The sequence below is a fragment of the Silurus meridionalis genome, chromosome 3 (assembly GCF_014805685.1).
Source record: "Silurus meridionalis isolate SWU-2019-XX chromosome 3, ASM1480568v1, whole genome shotgun sequence".
NCBI classification, from domain to species: domain Eukaryota; kingdom Metazoa; phylum Chordata; class Actinopteri; order Siluriformes; family Siluridae; genus Silurus; species Silurus meridionalis.
The window spans coordinates 22907768-22932966 of NC_060886.1; the positions used below are offsets into that span (position 1 = coordinate 22907768).

The following is a 25199-nucleotide window of genomic DNA, read 5'->3' on the forward strand; positions in this document are numbered from 1 at the left end:
TCCCTGGAACCTAAATGTCTTTTTCTTCTACTTCTTAACCTATCCTGCTTCACTGACTCCAAATCATCTAACCTTCTCTCTCTCATCTTCCTCATTCATCAGCTGCTCAAAATACTCCCTCATCTTCTCAACACACTCACTAGTCAACACATTTCCATCTCCATCCTTCATTGCTCTAACTTGCAGCACATCCTTCCCAGCTCGGTCCCTCTGTCTGGCCAATTGGTACAAATCCTTTTCTCATTCCTTAGTGTCCAACTTCTTATACAGCTCCTCATATGCCTTTTCCTTGGCTTTCGCCACATCCCTCTTTACCTGCTGCCGCATCTCCTGGTATTCATGCATTTTCTCATCACTCTGTCGATCCCAATTCGGTTTTGCCAACCTCTTTCCCCTTATGCTCTCCTGCACTTCCTCATTCCACCACCACGTCTCTTTGTCTTCCTTTCTATTTCCAGTTTCACACCAAGTACTTTTCTAGCTGTCTCCCTCATCACTCCTGAAGTAGTTTCCCAATCATCCAGCACCTCTTCAGCACCATCAAGCCCCTGTCTGACCTCTTCCCTAAACATCATACTACAGTTTTCCTCCTTCAGTTTACAACATCTTATTCTTCTTTCACTTCTCACTCTCCTCCTCCTCTTCTTCACCTCCAGGACCATCCTACAGACCACCATCCGATGCTGTCTAGCTACACTGTCCCCTGCCAACACCTTACAATCTCCACAATCTCCTTCAGGTTGCATCTCCTGCATAGAACATAGTCTACCTGTGTGCACCTTCCTCCACTTTTATACGTCACCCTATGATCCTCCTTCTTCCTAAAATAAGTATTTATCCCTGCAACCTGAACTAATAAGGATAAATGGTGATAGCTGATGTAATAAATTAAAATAATACATACAGACACAAACTAGATGACTGCACATTTTGGTAGCAGGATGGTTTTATGACATATGTATACATGTATGCTTTTCCCGAGTCTGAAAATGTTGTGTGTGGATACACTGTTTCCCAAATATTCAAACCAATCTGTCCGACACCAACATCCACAGCCAACTTCCCTCAGATCACATTTCCTCCATTATCTGATGTTAAGTGTGAAGCATTACCTGTTGCTCCTGGGCCAGCAAGATTTTATGCAAGATTTTGTGCTGTTGACACATTATTGGCTGGTTCCCTAAGTAGATCAGTGGTTGTGTATACATTATGCAATACACACACTTTGTTTTCAACATGGCATGCCATGATGTGCCATATTCTATCACCACCCCCAAAATTTGCCAGGTTGGGTTTGTTTTTACATTTCAACTGGCTGTGGGACAGAATTAACGATAAACCCAGAAAATTGACTGAGCCAGAAATAGAGCTAAAATCATTAACTAACCAAGTTTTCATTGTCCTCAATATTATGATCAGTTTATTAAATAATTACTGTGAATGCTTTCAGTGAATCTCACTTCCAGCTCAGATTAAAGTTACAGTATAGATGAAAAACGTAATCATGTTTTAGCCTTGTACCATAAAAGCTTATCATTTTCGTTGATTAGTGACATTCAAGACAGTCACTAGTCATACAGAACTGAACTCTATTTGAAAGTAGAGTTCCTTATTTGTGTGTTTGGTTTTCAACATTGTACCAGCTGTGTAGTGGATCTAGTTGCGCTTCAAAAGAGTCTGATAATCCATATCGCTAAGCTTAAACTAATAATAATATTATTATTCTCTATCTGCAACAGGTCAGCTGATCCAACAGGAGTCCAGCACTAATAGATAGTGGACACTGACACCTGTAAGTCTTGCTCATCTTTACATTACAGTCTTTTTCCCTTCTCATGAGTCATTAACTTACACATTTGCTGCACATTCCTTATAACAGTCAGAAAGGAAGTGAATCAGAATTCGGTTCGTCACTTGCTCAATCTGTGATTATCACTGGTTTAATGAACAAAGACATGGACTTGCAATAGCTGTGCATATAAACCCACAACCAAAACCTCTCACACGGACTGGAAACATCTTTACAAGCAAGTAGATGGCTGATTCCTTTTGGCCGGGTGAAAAGAGGTCAGCAACATACATATATTTGATATTGGATATGTTATGGTTTCATACAAAGTAGCAGTGTGAATTGACACTGAAGCACTAACCTCTAATTTCTCACAGGAATAATGAACACACATTGTTTTTAGGGGAGCATGAATGCCATATATATTGCCACAGAATTCAATTTTGTTTTGTATTTGTCAGTTGAATGTTAACAATGGATTTTGTCCCAAAGCAGCTTTACAGAAATAAATAGATTAAGTGTACATTTCAAATCGCTTCATTTATCCCTAATGAGCAAGCCAGAGACAAATCTCCCTGGGATGGTATGAGGAGGGAGATATTCAAAATGGAGCCCAACTGTTTGTGATAATTGCAGCCCTAAGCCTTTGCAGCACAACTGTTCATATTAATTACAGTCCTAAGCCATCTTCATGGTTCACAAGTGAAACCATCTACAGTGTGACCATCTACCATCTAAAATTTGAATGCTATTATTATTAGATTGTAGTTGGTTACGCATTCTGTAGTTTTACTTTGTTCCAACCGGTTTGCACTTCACTTGTTTTACCCATCCTGAGCTTTTAAAGAGAAGTGTCTGGGAGAGGAAAAAAAAGACACTCACTGGGATAAGGGCTAAGCAGAGCATAGAACTGGGTTTGTACTGAGAGATTACTCCTAAGCCCGAATGTGCTCAAGGTTCAGACTCACACTTGGCTAAGTAATATCGGCGAATAAAATCTGACAACGCACTGATGTTATGTGTGTCCATAAAGGAGCTCAAGACTTATCTGTTGTGAATATACAGATAAACACATTGATTAGATTACTGAAATATGGCTTCTCTTCCTGACATTGGCATTTATTTATATTTTTAACAATATTAATTTAGTCCTTTAGAATTAAATAAGCAGATCAGACAGTAATAAACATTTATATTCGATTAGAAATGTTGTTAATAGTTATACATTTCCTGCAGTTCTAGTCTTTATCCTTTAGGGGATCTCATACACCAAGCTCAGTGCTGGAAAAAAGTCCTACATAGGAGTGGTGATTTTATATTTTTCAAGTGAAGATAAGGAGCAAGTGACCAGAAATCTACAGTGTCATTTAGAAACGTATAAGTGCTGTTTTAAGTTTGTGTGTGTTTTTGTGAATCTGAGAAAGAGAGAGAGGGAGAGAGTCAGTCTTATATCTCCTTCTAAACTGCAGTCAATCTCTGCTAAAAAAGTGCAAGTTACAGTCCTTAGCTGAGCGAGAAAACACAGAAAATGGCAGCTTTTCACCTTCTTTCTTACTTCACTTGATCCTATAGTTCCCCTTTATTTTTCTGCCTTTATTCCAATATTCCTATATATATATATATATATATACAGTACAGACCAAAAGTTTGGACACACCTTCTCATTCAAAGAGTTTTCTTTATTTTCATGACTATGAAAATTGTAGAGTCACACTGAAGGCATCAAAACTATGAATGAACACGTGGAATTATATACATAACAAAAAAGTGTGAAACAACTGAAAATATGTCATATTGTAGGTTCTTCAAAGTAGCCACCTTTTGCTTAGATTACTGCTTTGCACACTCTTGGCATTCTCTTGATGCCTACTTTGAAGAACCTACAATATGACATATTTTCAGTTCACTTTTTTGTTATGTATATAATTCCACATGTGTTAATTCATAGTTTTGATGCCTTCAGTGTGATTTTACAATTTTCATAGTCAAAACTCTTTGAATGAGCAGGTGTGTCCAAACTTTTGGTCTATACTGTATATATATATATATATATATATATATATATATATATATATATATATATATACACACACACACACACACATACATACACACATATGTACAGACAGACAGACAGACAGATGAATGAATGAATGTGTCAATTTATATAATTTACACGACCCCTAATGGGAGAAGCCGAAAGAAAGTTTTACACATTATCCTCATTCTCCATTAATGTGAATTGACCTACAGATGGCGCCATAGTCCTGTGTTTTCCAGATTGTGTATATGTGTCTGCAATGAAGCAGAACCACAGTAACACAACCAAAGCATAAATTTTTCTTTCTTTCTTTTTGGTGGGGGGGATTTACAAGAAATTTTATTGGTACATTTACAGGTTGCTACTTTTTATTTTCCTCAAAATTCAGGAAATCTCTATTTACAAAAACTATGACTGTACATTACAAACTGAAACAATCTTGAAAATCTGGGACACAGAATTAGAATAAATGCAACTTTAATATAGTGAAGTGCAGGATAATTATGGTCGATGGTATTAAAAAAAAAAATCATTGTACAATTGTGCACCTTAATATTAAATTTTTTAACGATAAACCAATTTCCTATTGGGGTACAGTGTGTGTGTGTGTGTGTGTGTGTGTGTGTGTGTGTGTGTGTGTGTGTGTGTGTGTGTGTGTGTGTGTGTGTGTGTGTGTGTGTGTGTGTGTGTGTGTGTTTTTGCGACTCTTGTGTATGCTTTAGTAGAGGCTGGGCTTGTTTACTAGCAGAGAGACGGCATTCTCTATAGCTCTAGTTAATGATGTTTCTGTGGCTCGATGAGGAAAAATGCTTGCTGTCTGTGTGTGTTGCTGGAGGCTAAAGCTGAAGTCAGTGGAGCTTAGAGGACACGAGAAAGACTCTCTATGGCTCTCTGCCTACCAGCTAGGACTAAAGAGCATACATCAGAAGACACACACACAGCTTCATGCGGTGCTCTGATTCATTTATGTGACACCTCACACCTTCCCTTGTCTCTCTGTGTTTACAGTAGGTTTTTGAAAATTTGCAACTGTTCTATAATCCTGTAGTGTCTAACATAATTAGGAAAATATTCACATGATGATCTGAAACTTCATACAGAACATTTCAAACTTGCCCTGGACCACCAGCCACAAAACCGCCCCAAAGCACCCGCCCCTAAGCACCAGTGATGCAGTACATGGTGTTACAGTGGCTTTGATTGCTGTCATCAACTTACAGTTTCAGACAAATCCAGCTGAACTACCAGGTAATAGTGGCAAAATGTAGATGCTTTGTTTAGCTGGGTTGCTCTCAGAAAAGCAACTTCATCTATTCTTTCCTTCTTTATTCTTTCCATCATGACTTGTTGACCTACCTACCTATCTTCCTTCCTTTCTTCCTTCCACTCTGTATTTTTATCCTTTTGTTGTTCTTCCCTTTCTTCTCACCTTTCTTCCATTTTTGACTTACTTACTGTCTGGCTGCCTGCCTGCCTGCCTGCCTATATTTCTACATTCTGTCATTCCCGCCATCCTTCCATCCTTCTTTCTGCCTGCCTTCTTTCCTTTCTACATTTATGGCATTTAGCAGACCCCCTTATCCAGAGCGACTTACAGAAGTGCTTTGAAGGCTCTATAAATACATTCTGTTCTGCAATCCTTCCAGCTGGACTGCTTTCTATCCTTCCTTCCTTCATTCTCTACTTCCTACCTTTCATAGCTTTTGTGAACTATAAAACACTTTTTTGATCCGTGTGCTACCTCATATTTATTATAACAGTGGTTATTTCAGGATTAGTTATGGTATGATAGGTATAGGTTAGGACAGGTATGGTATTTTTCAAGTGATTTTTGCTCAGAAAACATTATACAATTGAGTTCTTTTGAAGGGTGCCAATAATTATTATCATGATCTACATGAGAGCCTGTCTGAGCATCTTTGCTCATTTCTGCCCCGTCCCTTCTCACTCTCTTCTAACCGAGTGCTGAGTGGAGAAGAAGGAAGGGGAGGAGCAGGAGACCACGTGCATGTGTGTATGCTTGTGCGCGCTCACGCATGTGTGTGTGTTCTGGTTCCTGTGCATTTGCCCAGACCTGCACTGGGAGAGGGGCATCTCACACCTTCACACCTCAAGCGTGTGTGTGTGTGTCAGATAGACGACAGGACAGAGCAGTTAAGGCAGCTACTGTTAGTGGGTGATAGTCTAGCATGGCGCTGCTACTGGACTGCCCGCCCTGCGTGGGTGCCTACTACTGCCTCATGAGGACCCGGTTCAAGAGGAGGCGCAAGAAACGATCCGAGCGCAAAGGTCAGCCTACTCTATCACTATATCACACACCAGAGCCAGGACTGAAGGGAACGTTTAATCTGCATTTCTGAAGTCTAGACCTCTTTGGTTGTATAAATGACAGTTTGGTCATTAAAGTATTTGATGTGTAGTTGTGTATGGGTTGTGTATTGTTGGGCAAAAATTTCACAGCTCTGAATCAGCTGACTCCTGTCTCTCTAAAATGTTTGATTTGTATTAATCAGTAGACAAGCTGGTGGATCTTCAGGGATGGCATAAACTTCTTCCTGAGCTACCGCTGAAATCAGTACATGCTTAATACCACACAATTCCTTAAACAATTTATGATAGAATCCAACTATATTTATTGATCTGCAATTAAAAGGATTTTCATTTATGTTTATATGTAATGATGTTTCATTTGACACAATTTTTCCAGAGAGAATTTGAGCTTTAGTACATAACTATGAAGGGTTTTTTTTGTAGCTTTGTAAACTGAAAAGCAAAATATCTTCAAATCTTCATTGTGTTTCATAGAAAGCCAAGCAATATGCGTACGAATCAGTATGTATGTATTTGACTTGTTTAGCTTGTTTCACTACCATGACTGTGTCTCCAGCTTTGTAGAAAGTGTTTATTTGTCCCCATTTATTTCCATTCAAGAACAAGATCTTGGCCAGGGTCATGGTGAGGCCGGAGCCTATCCCTGCAACCTTGTGCATGAAACAGGAATAGACCAATCACTGCAATTGCATTTTACATTTTAAAGACCAAAACTCAGTAAGCTCAAGGAATGAAGCACAAATCTAGAACTTTTAAGGGTTCTTCGGTTGACTGTGGTTAGGGGGGGTGGGGGTTCGGGGGGCTTAGACGCATCTCAATTTCGCATGTAAAAAAAAAAACGCTACAGAAAAAAAGCCTGAGAACTATTAAAAAGATCTACGACTCCATACTTTCAATGCAAACTCGTATAGGTGCCCACTTTTCAAATTTCTATTTTATTGATCACATTCACAACAGTACATACTGTAGTACATGTGGTGAATTATTTTTGTCGAATTAAAAAAAAAGTATTAAGAATAAATATAATAAATAAAAAAAGGAATATAAATCATATTTGCTATAAAGAAAATCTACTGAATGTTTTACTGGGATTGCTAAATCATTTATGGTAGATTATAAAACGATTTAAAAAGAAATTATTATTAAAAACCTGAGATTTGATGAAGCTAAGCAGCGGCAGTTGTTAGCTGCATAATTCGATATGTGAAGTTTTGCAAAACTGTAAATATTCATATCATTTGCAGCTTATAACCAATTAATTCACTATAAAACAATTTGTAATTGAGTTTTCATAATTTTTTTTTATATTTAGCTTTTTTATAAAAGCATTTCTTTATTGTTATTAAACCGGCTATTTCTAGCAATAGCAATTCTTCTACAGACGAAGGCGTAGACAGCATTTTATTTAGCTTATATTCAGTGGATAATCACCGCTGCAAATTGTAAAAACAATAACAGCAACAAAAATACACTTAGAAGTATTAAATGTAAGACAGGAAGAGCTATAGACACGTCAGACTCAGTGGGCTTGTTGACTGATGAGATTGTTTTACAGATAAGAGAGTAGATCATTAGTACTTCATTGCCTCCTTGAGGTTTGAAGAAAATAATCAAGGTTTGGGTGTAATCACTGTTCAGCAGTGGGGGCTTGTTTTATTTATTTTTATTTTTTTAACCTCCATTTTGTCTTCAATCTTTGCTAAATGCACCAGGCTCTTATGGAGAGCAGTACAATCAACAGTTGTTTATGTGTCCTATGTTTACCGCGGGGAAATTTAGCAAGCCCGGTTCTTTTTCCGTGCCTCAGGGTCTTAAGGCCCTTCACTTATAGATTTGCTCATCAAGTAATGGATGGAAGTAAAGAGCTTTTCACACGACACAATCACTGCCTGTGCGCTTTGAGATCTCCAAGTGTTACCGGACTTGATTGATCGATTGATTGATTACGTTCTAAAGATGCAAATGTTGGAGCTTTGACATAACCGTGGCGTTTACAACTGCCGTACTACCCAACCTTCAGTCGATTCCTTAATGTCTTCATAAGAAATGAATCAATCACAGTGAACAACAAGGTGAAATGGAAATTATGAAAGGAATAAGAGACGATGGGATGTAACGGTTATTAAACATCAAAGGCGTGACATGAAGCAGAGTTACATTTATTACGCTTCATTTTTTTTCGTTCTTTTTTCAATAACAGCACATTCTGAAACGTTTTATTCTTACATACTCTTACAGCATGTTGCCAAAAAATGTTTTTGCAGTTAATATCAATAAATGTTATTGTTATATTCATTTATTTTATTTATTTTTTTTTTTACCACACATTATTTATGTTTATTTCGAGCATCTACTTATAAAGAACTGTATAGACTATTACTATATCTATAATACATCAGGACAAGTGTGCATATACACCTTTAACAGTGCTGTGTTATAAAATAATATCTTAGGTTTATACCACAATGCCAGTGTGTTACTGAAACCTCTGATCTGATTGGTTAAACAAGTACCACATGCTGTATTTGCACAACATCCCAACTTAGACAGTACATGCTGCCTGAGCAGTACGTAAATATTAACGTACTCTTTGTAATTCAACATGTTTGTGTTTATATCGAAACAAGTCATACACAGAAATTCAGACGCAGGTGAACTACAGAAACTAATAATAAATGACACAAAAAAAGTGTATTTGTTAAATGGATGAGACAATTGTTTTAAATGTACGGAACGAGTTTTAGGGTTCAGCGTATTGCCACAATGCTTTCTGAAGTTTTTTCTGCAGGGCATAATTTTGAGAGAGAGATACAGTTTATTGCCGATATGACATGATTATTAGTCTCCTGGATGTTTCGCAACATTAAACCTTAATTATAAACTTTCCGAACGAGTCACGTGTCATTGATTCAGAAGTTTAACGTTTGAATTGTTGGTGAATCGCTTCGTTATAAATGGAATAACACGCTCCAGATGGGGTGGCTAAACGGAAATAATCCATTTCTATGGTTTCTTTCTCCACACAATCCCGAAAGAATTCTGTACTATTGAAAAAGCATTGCATTTTAATGGAAGATGGAACGACTTTTGTTCTGTGACACATCGTACACAATATCTCCAAAGACCCGAGCTAACAAGTTAAATAAGAGCTTTAAAGTACGGATTTTAGTTTTCCGTCACTAAGCGGCTGTGAGTGCAAACAGTATGCACTGTCAGGTGGGGTTTGTGGTTTTCCTCAGCATGGCCTCTGTAAGTGCTTGGGGCTGTGAGTAGGATTAGCAGTGGAGCCCGCAGGTACTGAGCTGTGCTTTCAGAAAAGCTCTACACCACACCTTAGCTGTCTGCCTTAACACCCACTCGCTCTGCAGCAGCCTCACTGAGATGAGAAGCAAAATCCTGAGGTGCTGAAATGGCATTTTCACAGCGTTAAAGCCACATGCCGAGTTAAGATGATTGTCACAAATGGTAGTGTGTCTCACACTTATATCAGCTAGTACCAGAAACGAACGGGAGAGGCAGCGGAACACGGGCGTCTCTCTGTTAATCTGATTGCCTCAAACACTCGTTCCGAAATTTTCTCTCCCTCTTTCAGACACCCGACCAGATGGAAGTATGTGCGCCGTGTCATCAGTTAGTCGTTTTGCTCTTACATGCATTGTTTCTTTCTTTTTTCTTTATCTCAAATAAACAATCATTTTTTAAGCCTTAATAAGAGAGTAAAAAAATTATGAACATGAGAATCCCTGCAATTACAGACCGTCTGAAACATTTTTCAGTCGGATTATCATTCCTAGAAGAGAAAAGGTCTCAGCCGGAAGCCTCTCCATTGGGTCGCTGATGACATGTGAAATGAGGAGGAGGACCGGTTTCTGCACAGCCAGCAGAATGACACAAATGAACTGTTTCAGATGGACTGGATATTAACAATGATGCATGGCTCTCGCTGACAACGCCAACTTTCGCAGCTATATCATTTTCAAAAGTTATAAAGGAGCTCACAGAGTTTAGGGCTTCTAATTTGATCAATTGTATTTGGTTTTTTTTTTGTTTGCAAGTAAGCAAATAAAAAGAAAACTGCAAAGAATGCTATTTGCGTTCTGCCATATGACATTTCAGAAACAAAGATAAATTTCCCTTTTAACAACTTTATATATATATATATGTAGAGAGAAAGAGTTTCTCATATTATACTGTTTCAACATGATATATTGTGTGCTCCACTTTCAGACCAGATTTAATAATAAAAACCTAATAACTGAATAACTTTGTTGAAATCTAGATTCCCAAATCTTACTCTCCTTCCTGCTCCAAAATGATTAGGTTTATTAATTAATTAACACATAATTACCCTCTACCAGGCTGCTGTTGTTAAATTTTTTTTTTCTGTCTGCTATTGTCAGAGCTGTATCCCATTACCCGCCTGCTAACAGAGACGTCTGCATATTCATTAGGCTAAATGATGCCAGCCCTTATTGTTGATTAAGACGGCTGTGCTGTTGTGTGGCTGTTGCCTTGTGGGCGAGGCCTGAACAATGCGGTGGCGGTCTGTTATAGTGGGAAATTAGCTGGGTCACACGAGCGCTGCATTACCACGGCCTAATTAGACTTGATTAGCACGCTGCACAAAGGAGGCTGGGTCAAGCAGGGACTATTGTAGTGGAACACTCCTGAGAGAAAGTGAGCGTGTGTGTGTGTGTGTGTGTGTGTGTGTGTGTGTGTGTGTGTGTGTGTGTGTGTGTGTATTGGTCTAGAAGGAGCACACAGTTGCATTTGGCCTCATTAAACAGTCATGCTGAGGCCTTTAACATGTCTGACATGTTAATATGTGCTCACGCAAAAACACAACTTTCTGCCACCTCACTAATAAATGCACTGTTTTGTCTGCTCTCTAGCCTTCTTCATTACTTCTATATTACTGCGCACACGGGAAATACTGCTTTTTTATCTTTTTTCCTTCTTTCAATTTATTCATCCGTCTATCCATAGACTCATTATGGTGGTATTTTTGTATCTTATTCATTAGATCTTTTCTTCCTTCCATAGATTTGTCAGTCCAACCATCCATTTATTGTGCTCCATCCTTGGACATTTGTTTATTGTGGTATTTCTTAGTTTCATCTTTTCTTTGTATCCCACTGGCCACCTGTCTACCCATAGATCAATTATCTTTCTTTCTTTCTTTTTTTCTTTCTTTCTTTCTTTCTTTCTTTCTTTCTTTCTTTTTTATTCTTCCGTTCTTTCTTTCTTCTACTCACCCCTTACTTCTTTTGCGCCTTCCTTCCTTTCTTCCATCCATTCATATACCTTTCTATCCATTCCACCTGTCTATCCATCCACTATTCATTGTTCTCTCTTTTCTCCTTTATGTCTGCTTTCTTTCCTTTCCATCCTCTACTCCATTTGGTTTTCCTTCCTTCCTTCCTTCCTTCTTTCCTCCCTCCTTCTTCGATCCATCAATAGACCCATACATCTCAGTCATTGTAGTGACTTAACCCTTCTATCATTGCTCTATTCCATTCCTTCAAACATACATTGTGGTGGTATATTTCTTTCTCCTTCCTTCCTTCCTTCTTTTCCATTTTGTTTTTTCTACATTTCTTGTTTCCCCTCACTTGTTTACTCACTTACCATGTGATCTTGGGATGGGATGGCCAGTGTGTGTGTGTGTTCTTCATGGCTGCTCTCTTCCCTTTCTTTCCACACACCTGCCTGCCCATTAGCACTACCTTCAAAACTTATTTATAACACAGCGAAGTTCTAAAGGCACACACACACACACACACACACACACACACACACACACACACACACACATATATATATATATATATATATATATATATATATATATATATATATATAAGTATACACATACTGTTGAAGGTTTGCAATGTTCCTTCTCACATACTACAGGACAAAAAACACACATTTGCGAGCACACACATGCACACAGATTTTTATAGTGACAAACTCATCCGTGTTCCTCATAACAACACTTGCAGTCATTTGTCAGCCAGCCAAGATGATGTAAGTGACGATGTGATATTAAAGCTGCTGCAACTTTTCACTTTTCTCAAGTGGGTAAACATGTCACGTTGCTCCTTTGTTAATGATTAATGACCTGTTAAACAGATTCCATGATTTCCAAAAGCATAAGCAGAGATGCTTTCTGATCTTTCTGAAATAAACAAGCTTTGAAAAATCAGGATTGTTCTCAACAGTTCTCAAGATTGTTTCATGTTTGTTTTTTACTCCATTGTTGTTGTTTTGGTCTTTTTAATAAAAAGAGAGAGAAACAGAGTGGTTGAGGAGTGACTAATTATAGCTGCTGTAACAAAGTGATGCCAGCCAAGTGTTTATTCTTGTTAAGTTATTTAAAAGTTGAGTCATGTCAATTGGACTTCTATCTGGTTGGATCAAAACCTTTCACTGCTCATCACTGCGCAGCTTCTTCAGTCTGCAGATAGATGGCAGAAGGGAGGTAAGGAAAGAAGGAAGGGAGGATGAATGTATGAAAGAATGGAAGTGTTACTAGACAGAAGTAAAGCAGAAAAAAAGGACAGATGGAGAAGGGGATGAATGGATGGATGGATGGAAGGGAGGAAAGAAAGAAAGAAAGAAAGAAAGAAAGAAAGAAGCAGCTCAGATGAGTAGTGACACACCTTCCATATAACTGTACCTAGATGACTAAGGTTCTTTACAGATAAACACTCTATTCAACACTTATTTCTCTCCATAAAAAAAAAAAAAAAAAAGTTCTATCAGCCAGTCATATTTTTGGTAAACCTATGAGACTTGTATGAGACAGTTGTCACAGTCTCTACTCTGAAGTCCTGAAGTTAGACACATTTAAGTTTACCATTTTTATATATATATATATATATATATATATATATATATAGATCAACCCATATATCCATCTATTGTGCTTTGTTTGGCAGTGGGTAGCTCAACACTTAGGCCTTTGGGTTACTGATTGGAAGGTTGCGGGTTCGATCCCCAGCATTGCTTAGCTGCCACTGTGTTGGGCCCTTGAGCAAAACCTTTAATCTTCTTAGCTCCAGTGGCACGGTATCATGGCTGATCCTGCGCTCTAATCCCATCTTTCTAACAAGCTGGGATATGTGAAGAAAAATGTCACTGTGCCAATGTAAATGTGACTAGTAACTTTCTAATGTGACTCTTTCTTTCTTTCTTTCTTTCTTTCTTTCTTTCTTTCTTTCTTTCTTTCTTTCTTTCTTTCTTTCTTTCTCTTTCTTCTTTCTTTCTTTCTTTCTTTCTTTCTCTTTCTTGCTTTCTTTCTTTTTTCTTTCTCTTTCTTCTTTCTTTCTTTCTTTCTTTCTCATCCTTTTATTCTTCTATCTATATGTCTGTTGTGGTGTTTCTTTTTCCATTTTTTCCTTATTCATTCCATCCATCCACACATTGTGCTCCCTTCTCCCTCCTTCTGTTATTTTTTTCTGCTTTCCTTCTGTCTCTCCACCTTTCCATTTTGTGTTTCTTTCGTTCATCCACCCTCCCTTCCTTCTTTCCTTACTTCCCTCCAGTCATCTATCTGTAGACCTATACATTAAAACATTCACTGCGGTGGTACCTTTCTTTCTCACACTTTCTATCTTTTCTCCCATCCACCAATCCAAACATACAATTTGGTGGTATTTATTTTTTCTTTTGTAAGTGGCAGTCATTGCTTTGTTTTTTTCTGAAATATTGTTTTTACTATTACTTGTCATTAAACACTGATACTAGTGAAGTCTTACCGGTCAATTATATTTTTAACCAAGAGGATTGGTATACCTATGTTACCTCATACCTCCTACCTTGTATGAGACAGCTGTCACACTTTCTAAGCGAAAGTATAGAAATCAGACACATTTGAGCCCACTGAGTGCATCATATGTTTCCAGACTAATTCTATTACCAGCAAGCAGCATGCTTCTCTCTTCTCAAACTGCTGAGAGTAGCTGAAACTGAGGTCAGCACTGGTCATGTATTAGCGCTTTCAGGTTGGCTCTTTATTGATGTGAAAAAAGGTAATTTGCCTCTCAAAAAAAAAAACCGTAAATGGCTAATGGCAAGTGGCTAATTTGCACACGTTTCCATCATTTTAGTTTCAGCAAATGCGTTTCCTTTCTTGACAGTACAGCTATTGCGGTCATCTCTCACATTTCCTCAGCACATTTATCAAGTCCTAGAAATCAAGAGCCACTTTGTCAGAGTGTTCTGTCGTTCCTCCTTTTGTGGTGCGGAGTCCTAAAAGCATTCAAAGTGTAAAAAAAACCCTGCAATTTGCTGCAAGGTGAAATTGGTGTTGGCAGACTAATTCAAATCTGTTATCGGTCATTAAAGTGCAGAAATTGAATAATGGAGCGGCAGGATTTTTTGTGGCGATGGGCAGTTTGCGCGCCTGTGGCGAGGCAGAGGGGGTGGATGCGCCCGTCACCCTCATACACCCGGCCCATCAGTTTTAATCAGGCAGAGCGACGGGCAGCCTTGTCCTCCGGGAGCCTCTCTTCATTAAGTGCTCGGTCAGCCAGCGTCACTTGCACGTGTGCTCCATTAAGGATCATTACCTGGGTTCAGTCACCGTGCAGAACTGCAGAGGAGCTGAGCAGAGCTGCATTGCAGCACATACACTGGCATCTCAGTACATTCATGAACACACCTACACTTGATGCTGATCAATGCAAATAGAAAAGTGGATTTTAATTTCCATTTTCTAAATTTCTCCTCACTATATCATAAATGAGAAACACGGCTGCCATTTGACCCAGGAGATATCATTTCAGGGAGTTACCTGGAAAGATGAGTGTGGCTTGCTGCTTCATTTCGGAAAGCCCTCTCATTTCTGAATGAATCAGATTTGAGCACTGGATCTATCTGTCTGCGTTAGGACTTGGTGCAGTGGCTTTGACAGTTTTGCGCTGGACACTGGGCTTCAGCGTCCCTCATATTCCCTCATGTTAGCAAGACCCATCCATCTCTGTCTCCTCTCGCTTTTTTGCTCGCTCTCTGCTTCGTGATTACTTTTCCATGCCTGCCGTCCTCCGACCTCCACCTGCTGTTGACAAGTGGGCACCTTGTTTCAGACCTGCTGGGCCACAAGGCTATATACATGGAGACGAATTACCATTTTTTTCTCCGTCTGTGAAGCATCTTTCCTTCGATGTTTAGTTTTTGTTTCCTTATCCTTACATTTTAGGAATATTTATGCAGTAAAAACTCATTATGACTTCCTTATAAGCCTGTTTTAATGTTTAATTGTATAATCTCCTGTCAAGATCTATATTTAGACTTTGTTGTCGCATGAACATGAACCTGCTACTTTCCCACAATGAAATCTTTAAGTTACATTTACCAAATAGCAATTCCTGTGTCATATCTAACGACACTGCTTTAGTCCAGCCATCCTAGTGTGTTCCAAAACATTGTTGAATCATGGTGTTCAATCATTTACCACTTTCACTTACTACTTTTTTTTTTTTCACTATCAGCTTTCTGATGCTTGTGGCGGAAACGTGTACAAAACGTAGCAGATATCAGTAGTCCATGCATGCAGCATTTCAGGTTGAAATGTTCTCACTGAAACAACATAAATGTTTTACTTTAATGTCTTTATGCAGCTCTTGTTAATCAGGTTCATCTGCCTTACAGCATTTTAAACACCTCAGCCCCCAATCACGACTTTTTTCATCTATTTTCATCACATAGCTCGAGGAGAGTTCTGGAATGTGCTCAAACCTCATCAAAAGTCTCAACTGAGGGTAAAGGCATGCCCTAATGATTTCATTTCGCCTTAATACCTTTATTTCCTTCTTACACAGCACCTTGTGTCTTCCCGTTCAGAGCATAATGGGATAAGAAGTGAACTGACTTTTCCCTACGCTGGCTGTGCTGTAATTGGAGTCTGATGGGGAGCCTAATTGTAAATGGGTTTTGTATCACTACTCATTTCTTCTGATGTCCAGTGAAGGCTTGTCCTTTTTTTTTTTTTCGTTTTTTTTTTTGTGGGGGAGAAGGTCTCCTGTGTCCATGCTAACCCTCCAGTCTTGCACTGTTGCACAAAGCCATGGCTCTGGTCTGGAACTTTTTACTTCTCTGAGTTGTGTGTTATGAAGTTTTTAATGGAATATTTGATAGTGTTAAGAAATACATTCCATAAATGTTTTCGAACTAATATTGAAGTACAGTGGTACCTCGACATACAAGTTTAATTCGTTCCGTAACCTTGCTTGTATGTCAAAGTGCTTGTATTTCAAAGCGATCTCTGGTAGAGGCGATAAGCGGAGGGAAAACTAGTTTTTTTTTACTATCACTCCTGTACACTAAGTATCCCTAAACTTTAAAATGTTTACTTTTTCTTCTTTGCTTATCTTAATTTTCGTCACAATCTTCGCTTTCTGGCTTTGCTTTGCCATCTAGCAGTGGCGTCTCGAGCTCGTATCTCAAGTTTTTGCTCACGTATCAAAGCAAAAAATGGACAGAGTGACCGCTCGTACCTCAAAAAACTTGTATGTTAGGGCACTCGTATGTCGAGGTACCTCTGTATACGTGCATGCACAGCCAAATAGTGTAATTAAACTGATTTAATGTGGAGTCAATTAGAAAAGAATTTGGACTTTTGAGTTCTGGAAAAGTTTCTGGATGACACTTATTGTCAGTTGGATGCTATGTAACTTGGAAATTTAAAATGAATGTAATACTGAATAAAATGACAGTAATGTAATTTCTGGTAGATAGATTCAGTATTATTTAAAACTACTCTACCATAGCTTTGTAAAAAAAAAAAAAAAAAAAAATCAGCTTTTTGCAATGTTTTTGATTATTTATTTATTTTTTTTACAGTTTGTATTCTTATCTATGCAGGCTATAACTAATTCCACTGCCTTTGAGTAGATTATTTGGTTTCTTAACACTTTGGATTCTTAAATTTGCTTAATTCAACTTTTATTTGTCACATACACATCCATATACAGTACATTGTGTAGTGAAATGCTTTTACTGACTGGTCCATGACATGAAAAGGAATCAAAAGTAGAAAGGATAAGAATTTAAATAGAATTTACAACCAAAAAAATATATAATTGCAGTGAAAGAAAAAAAAGTTTTACACATTTACATGTGTAAGCAGCATTTAAATTCCAGAAGGCACAAACAGAATGACCAGGCTGTGGTGTTTGGTGATATGCATTACAAAGATTGACAGACTTTTCTTGTTCTTCCTAATTAATAATATTCAATCCAAAGTGTTCAAGTCACATGATCACTAATGCTGGCTAAAGAACACTGACAAAGATTTTTTGGCGTCTGGTTTTGTTTGAATTGATGGACTCAGTGAAATGTACCATTTTTTGTAATAAAGGACCAAGCATCATCTCATCATGAATTCACTAGAAAATATTTCTTAAAAATGGTCCTATTGCACATCACATCATTATTGCACTTATTATTACAGTACATTTTATGATTCCATAGCAATACAGTGTGGAGACCATCAGTACAGCCCCAAACTGTCCACTCATGTGAGAAGATTTTCTGTAGATATAAAAATAATACAGAATGATCTTTTTTTCTTTGCTTTGAGATTTTCTTTAGGCTTTTACACAGAGGGATGCTTCAAACAAAGCAGAGAGTACTGTTCTGCACTGATAGAGCTGCCATGCTGAGATTTCAGAGATTTCTATTCGGAGTTGAAATCCCCCAAGACCCCATCAAGTTACCTTTATATGTAGTACTTGCAATTTGTTGCATCAGGTTTAGCAAGACAGGCAATATAAGCAATCTGTCTTTAATCAAAAGTTATAAGGCATTGAATGTGTTTAGCAAAGGAGTTTGATGTTTGAAGTTTGAGCAAACACTTGTGGCAGTCGCAATGTCTTTGACTTGTCTATCCAACACCTTATAAGAGGCTGACAACGATTCCCATGTGGAATAGAGCAGTGCCGCTCGGCCATAAAAGTGGAACACGGGAGTCCTCCCGCGAGTTTTGTTGTCAAGAAGCTGGTAAGTCAATGGAGCATATAAATCCTTAGGTCAGCAAGGAAGGAGTAGGGGCAATGAACAGCCATATTTTTCAGGTTAAATGGTGCCGGGGGGTGACAGAGAAATAAAGGAACGCCAAAGGGCCGTGTAAAAGGCAGTGGGGACGGCTGCCGAGCCATCACGCGTCAGTTTTTTGGTCATTCGTCCTTGCAATGATGGACTCTGAGATTGAGGTCGTTTATTGCCATGAGCAGGCTCACATTCGTGCATGCTGGTGATTTATGACTGCACCTAGAGGACATTATAAGAGTGTGTAAGACGCAGAACTGTTACTACTATTTCTGTGTTAATATATTTCCATGCGTATGCTCTGCAGAGTCATTCTTCATGGCAAAGCCTATGTAGATATACACAAACAATCTTTTACCCCAATTCTCTTCAGTGGGATATCCAACGTGTCTCCTATTCAAGAATGTTCTAAACCCAAACTCTCATAAACCTGTCAAATAAAAAATTCATACCCAGCCCACTATAACTTTCCACTGGTCAGACTTTCACTCCTGGAGAAGGATGTGTTGTGATGAACAGCAAGCCGTCAGATATTAAAACTTCCTTCTCAGCACAAAAAAGACTTTTGCACCTCTGCAACCTTCAGTTAAGCTCAGCTTCCGATAGAAGAAGAACAGCAATGTGGATTCAGCATTTCTGCTCTAAAGTCGGTTGAGGCGGCTGCTGCTGTTGTAGCAAGCTCTCCGGTCGGCTTAAATCCTTTCCTCTGACTGCACAAACACGCAAGAGCACTCTTATGAAGGATGTACTGCTGTTGTGTTCCCAAAGCTCATAGCTGTGTCATTTCTAAATCGTGGTGCTTTAAAAGTGTTTAGCTCATCACCTTCAAATCCACTCGAAAGCTGAGCAGAATGCGGGATGCTGGTGGATTAACAGTTAGAAAACCGCAGTTATTAATTAACAAGAAATGTAGTCAAATAAATTTCAAGACAGAGCTATCTGGAACCTCTCTTGGATCCACTATTATAAAATTAACTGCTCTCAAACCTATATTTGTTGTAACTCTGGCGAAGAATTGGAAAACACTAGACATTTATTTAATACAGTTTCTGTAGCAGGTCTTCTAGTGCAACATAACCAGTCATGTGCATAAAATAATGTAGCTAAAGGAATTTTGGCAAGCCAGGAATATACTCTAAGGTACCACATCCATATGTGCATTATGAGCATCCCATTCTGGATTTAGTCCCTTTTTGTGTTCCACAAGGAACTGGAGGATGTCTATGGGGATTTGTATTACTTTAGCCACAAGAGCATTAGTAAGATCAGACACAGATGCTGGCTAAAAAGCCCTGGGTTTCTGTCAATGTTTCAGTTTATCCTAGTGGGGTTGAGTTCAGGGCTTTGTGCAGGACACTTGAGATCTTCCACTACAAATTTAGTAAACCATAGATTCATCGGCCTCGCATTTTGCACAGGAGCATTGTTGTTCTGGGACAGGTTCAAGCCTCGTAGTTCCAATGAAGGGAAAAATGTACCGCTTATAAATACAGCACATAAATACGACCTTAAAAAATGTCTTCATCTTTGTGGCAGTACTTGGGAAAGACCTAGATGTTTGCATCTCTTCAAAAAGTTGAAGTTTACAACTGTGTCTCAAAGTCAGACAGTAGTTTTTAGATTTATACATGTCTTCAGTAACTTATATAAACTACAAGTGTTTAAAGTCTTTTAAAGTTCTCATTAATCTACACTTAGTCCCTCATAATAACAAAGTGAAAACAGAATTCTTGAAATGTCTGTATTTAATGTTTTTATTAAAAAACCTGAAGTATCACATGACACAGTGTATATTCAGGCACTTTACTCCGTACTTAGTTGAAGCATCATTGGCAGCAATTACAGCCTCAAGTTTTTTTTGGGGTATGACACAACAAGTGTTTCACACCTGGATCCAATCTTTTTTGCAAATCCTCTCAAGTTGAGTCAGGTTGTTCCTGTACTACCATCGGTAGATGGGAAAGGGAAGTCTGGCTGGGCCACTCTAGGACATACACAAAGTTGTCCCTAACCCACTGTGATGTCTTCGCTGTGTGCTAAAGTTTGTTGTCCTGTAGGAAGGTGAATATTTAGCCCAGATTAAGCTCCTAAGCACTGTTGAACAGTTTTTTTATTTAGGATATCTCTGTACTTTGCTCCATTCAGCTTTCCCTCAACTTTGACCGTTTGCCCAGTCCCTACTGCAGAAAAACACCGCCACACCATGATGCCGCCACCAGCATGCTTTACATTTGGAATGATTTTGGCCAGGTGATGTGTGGTGCCTGATTTCCTCCAGACACGATGTTTAGAATTGATGCTAAACAGTTCAATCTTGGTTTTAACAGACCAGAGAGGAAGGAAAGACAGTCTGTATCCCTCCTTCAGACACTTAGGGTGTAACAGTCTGTCACTGAAGAAGCTGCTCAAAGATGAAACTGTTTCATTTAGTGGGTGAGAGTCGTTCTCCAGCAGTGATGATAGTTTAGCTACCATCCTCCTTTCTCCCACTTATGCTAAAAGCCCAAATCGAAGAGCTTAAGTGATGGTTGTCCTTCTCAAACTTTGTCTCTTTTCCACACAGGATGTCCAGAGCTTAGTCAGAGTGACCATCGGCTTTTTGGTCACTCAGTGGCCAGGTGACCAGCTCTTGGAAGAGTCTTGGTTGTGCCATTCTTCTTCCATTTGAGAATAATAGAGGCCACCGTGCTCTGGGGAATCTTCAGTGCAAGAGCCATGTTTTGTAGCCTTCCCCAGATCTGTGCCTTACAACAATCCTGTCTCTAAACTCTGCAGGCAGTTAATTTTAACATCATGGCTTTGTTTTTGGTCTAATATACAATGTCAGCTGCGAGTATTTCTATAGAGTGGTGTGTGCCTTTTCAAATCAATTTTCAATTAATAAATCTTTCCACTGGTTGACTTCAGTCAAGGTGTAGAAACATCTTAGCAAAGATCAACAGAAATGTGAGGCACTTGTGCTAATTTTCAAGGTGTTTTTTGCAAAGGGTCTGATTACTTATGTACATGTGATATTTTTTTTTTAGTTTTTTTTTTTTTTTTTCATTTTAAAAATAATTTACATAATTTTTTTGTACATAATTGGGCTGATGGATTAGATCCAACGTGACTTGCATTTGATGTAGAATATAGAGTGTTTGAGAAGTGTTTAAGACTAAAAGACCCAATCATAGCTGCTTGACATTGCAGGGGTTTTGAATTTGTGGCCTTTTCAATAAGTGACCTTAGTCCGTAATTACAGAGCCACCACAGTCTCTGCCAGCTCAACTGGTGTTTTAAAAGTCTCACACATTTATTTCTGTAGCACGAGTAAAAAGTAATACCATGAAGTACCTGTGCAAAACAAACAACTTTTCTTTAGAGTCTTATTTGTAGGCATGTCTTAAATGTTGTCACTATTCAGACGGTAGCTGCACATCTGTACTTTTGTATGCAAGGATTTATACAACTGGACCTTTACACGTGCAAGTCCATGCAAGTTGTTGTTGCTGTCCTGTCTGTGTCTTTTATTCTAAACTAGGCATTGGAATGCTATCTGCTCCAGAACATTCTGACAGAGGCCCGCTGCCTTACTTTGCCCACTGACGTGCTCTTATATCATTTTGATTTTCAGGCAGTTGAAGGCTGTCTTGGCAAAGATATTTTTGGTTATTTATAGGAAGTCCTGCTGTATTCTGACCCGAGGGCATGCATGCTGCTCGTCCTGTCAGACAGCCATATACTCTGATCACTGCTGCCATAAACCAATGATTTAAAGCCTACTTTTCCCCACAGAAACTTTCTTAGAAACTATCTTTTAAAGACCTTTTTTTCTAAAGAGTTTGTTAGAGTAGTTCCAGGAAGCTTTACGATGCCTGTCATATTTAAAATACGCTAGCTGATGTTTCTCAGCAGTTCTGGTAAAATGGGTGTTAATACCCTGTGCTTTTCAGAGGAGATTCAGAAGAGGAGCAGTGACAGGAGGAGGAAGTTTCTTTGTATAATGAGCATCTTCAAGACGGGGGCAGATATTTGATTGGCGCTTCAGAGATGCTCCCATAAACTAGTCAGACTGAGTCTGGGCTTTGTATATAGCATAATCTGTGTGCATGAATGTAGCAGAGTAGTTAGGACACGATAATTTCTTTGTATCTATACACTTGCCTCTGAGCGATTATGGTCCAGTTTCTCACAAGCATCACTGGCATTGAAAGATTTCATGTGATGCTTACTCTGTCATTTACATGTTATGTTTATACTGTGATGTTTTTTGAAAAACCCACTAGAAAATCCCTATAAACAGACTAAAGTATGTGGACACTCACTCATTACACCCACCTGTGCCCATTTCAAAACCGTGGGCAATTGGATTTGGTTTACTTTTTACAATCACCTCCACTTTTCTGGGAAGGCTTTGTTTTTTGGATTGTGTCTGTGAGGAATAGTGCTCATTCAGCCAAAACTAGTGAGGCCAGCCACTGATTGCAAGTTAGGTGCACAGTCAGCATTCCAGTTCATCCCAAAGGTGTTCAGTCGGGTTGAGGTTAACGCTCTATAGAGAACACTTAAGTTGTTTTAGTCTATTTTTGATTCCGTGGCAAACTATGTCTTACTTGAGCATTTTCTAGATAGAGGGCAATCATCAGATTTGTACTTCTTAGTTCCAGTGAAGAGAAATTGTAATGCTGCCACATATAAAGATATTCTATATAATTGTGTGCTTCCATTTTTGTGGGACCATTAGTTATGGTGTGATGGTCAGATGTTTGCATACTTTGGGCCAAAAGGATCTCAAAAAAATTGTTATGAATTAAATAAAATGCCTAAAACCCACTCGTAATTAGTTTTTTGTGTCCTTCACTAGTTCCATATTGGATTTCTCACTAATATGATCTTGGATGTTGCTGAAAATGGTAATTGGGAAAAGTACACACATAGAAAACATAAACATATGCACAACATTTGCATGATACCACATGGTCTTAGTGTAAGGTGCACGTTCCTCACCGGAACTTTATCCAGGAACTGACGCTTAACTACACATTATGGAGATAACCGAAGTGAGCGTGGAGAGGAAACAGCTTGTCTCATTGTAACTCGTTTCACCTGCATGTGGATGCATGATTTGTTTTCTTCGCTCTGCATGACATCCCAGGTTTGACAATGTTTGAAACATGGTGCTATTTTAATGAAGCCCAAACTGAAGGTCTTGTCACTTTTAAGCTGCTTGATGGGCTTAACATCTCTGACACACTGCCTGTGTGTCTGAGAACATTCGTTTTCTTCTCTAATCAAAAGTGTCAACCTTGGAAAAGTGGCAGGTTTGTGAAATATTTGTGATGATAAAACCTGCTGGCTTTTAGGCTTTGTTCTTTAAGTTGAAGATACAGATTATTATTATTATTTTCTTTTTTTTCTGCAAAAATATAAAAAGGGTTTCTGAACTTAGAACAATCTGAACATTTCAAAGACACCTGTAGAAAATGTGTAACTCATAGTACTGACATGTAGTGAATCTCATTAGTTTCTTTATTTCAAGTTTGTGCATTTCTGGCCTAATGATGTGTTTTTTTGCTTTCCGCTTATAAAAAGAAATACCTGAATTTAACTGATGCTTGCAGATTTCTTTATTTTTGTAAGTGTTTACTTAAAGAAAAATCATTGGCACAGTCATTTTACCTCATTCTTTTGCCTAATCTTAACATACACTTTAAAACTGAAAGCATTTAGTTGTTTAAAAGAGCAAAAGCTTTAAAAAAAATCTAACAAAAACATCTTGTTTGAATTTAGTTTGAATAACTATATCCTGATATGCTTGATATAAAATGTAGTCACACGATTGAGGAAAAACCCATATATTCATTATGGTTATGTTGAGTACAAGAATGCAGAGAAACTTGATGGCATAGAAATTTAAAACAGGAAGGTGTAGTTGTCATAATACCTCTACTATGTTTGTAGTACATGTCATTAGACTAGTGATGTATACCTTCAGGTACAGTTTTAGGCTGTGATTGCATTTCAGGGTGGTCCTGCTGCAACACGTTGATGCAATACATCATGGAATTACATTTACTTCTTTAAAAACATAGTTTTATTCTTAAAAGTACAATGAAGGGATATTTTTGGAGGGAACTAATGAAAAGTTTGTGCATTGTATCGTGTGTGTGTGTGTTTTTTCTCTTTTTCAACCACCGCACTTGATTTTTTCTGTGTTTCAGAATCTTCTGAATAGTAATTGGAGGTTTAAACGAATAAATTAGAAACAAATGACTAACCAGCACTCTGTGTATTACATTGTACAGTCCTTGAAAAATTAAGCAATGAACTTGAAACATACTCGATTAGGGTTTGTTGTAATTTGTAGTAAGATGGAACTTTTTCTCATATATTTTGTATATAGCGAAAGCCTGCCAAAAGTGATTGATGGGTTGTCTTAAAACCTGTTACAAAGCTGACAGCACATCATTCAATTACATTTTATTTTATTTATTCTACTTTTAATTTTACTTTTAACAATGGACGTTTTATTTATGGAAGTTTTAGCTTAATAAATTAGTTGCTGTAAGTTTACCCCTATAGTGATGAGCAAGCCATTGGTGATGGTGGCAAGACAAAACTCTCTAAGATGCTATCAGAGAAACCCATCCTCATCCTGGTGAGACAGAATGTGCATTCATTAGAGTTCCATTTTTATTGAGGATATCATGTTTACTGACGCGAACTTGAATGCAAAGCTGTTTATGGCAATTAAAGCTCTAAGCCGATGTAAAAGAATGTTTATATTAATTACAGTCTAAATCCATCTTCATGTTTCTTGACCCTCCATGGTAACCCTGTGTGTCTTTAGGCTTTTCATGTGGAGCAATCCTCAGCAGCAGTGAGTGGTTACTGCAGAGCTTTGTGGTTGTTCAGAGCCTTCACAATGCATTGATATATTTCTAATTTCTATAGTAGCCATTTTTTCTTTTTTCAGAAGGCTGGAAAATATATATTCTTTTAGCATTG

At 38.2% G+C, this 25199-nt stretch overlaps 1 protein-coding gene across 6 annotated transcripts in view; it reads left to right on the top strand.

The window, feature by feature from the left end:
* Positions 1-25199, top strand: part of adarb1b (adenosine deaminase RNA specific B1b) — a 170782-nt gene that overhangs the window by 110710 nt on the left and 34873 nt on the right. For 4 of the 6 annotated variants that reach the window (XM_046844963.1, XM_046844962.1, XM_046844965.1 and 1 more), the window contains one exon: positions 1740-1792. The exons of 1 other annotated variant lie outside the window; for it this stretch is intronic. Coding sequence is in view for 1 of the 5 variants with exons in the window: in XM_046844960.1 (XP_046700916.1) it covers positions 6020-6119 (100 nt within the window). In the remaining 4 variants the exon portion in view is untranslated. Of the gene's footprint in view, positions 1-1739; positions 1793-5986; positions 6120-25199 lie in introns of those variants that run through there. One more of the 6 variants, XM_046844960.1, reaches the window with a different exon arrangement.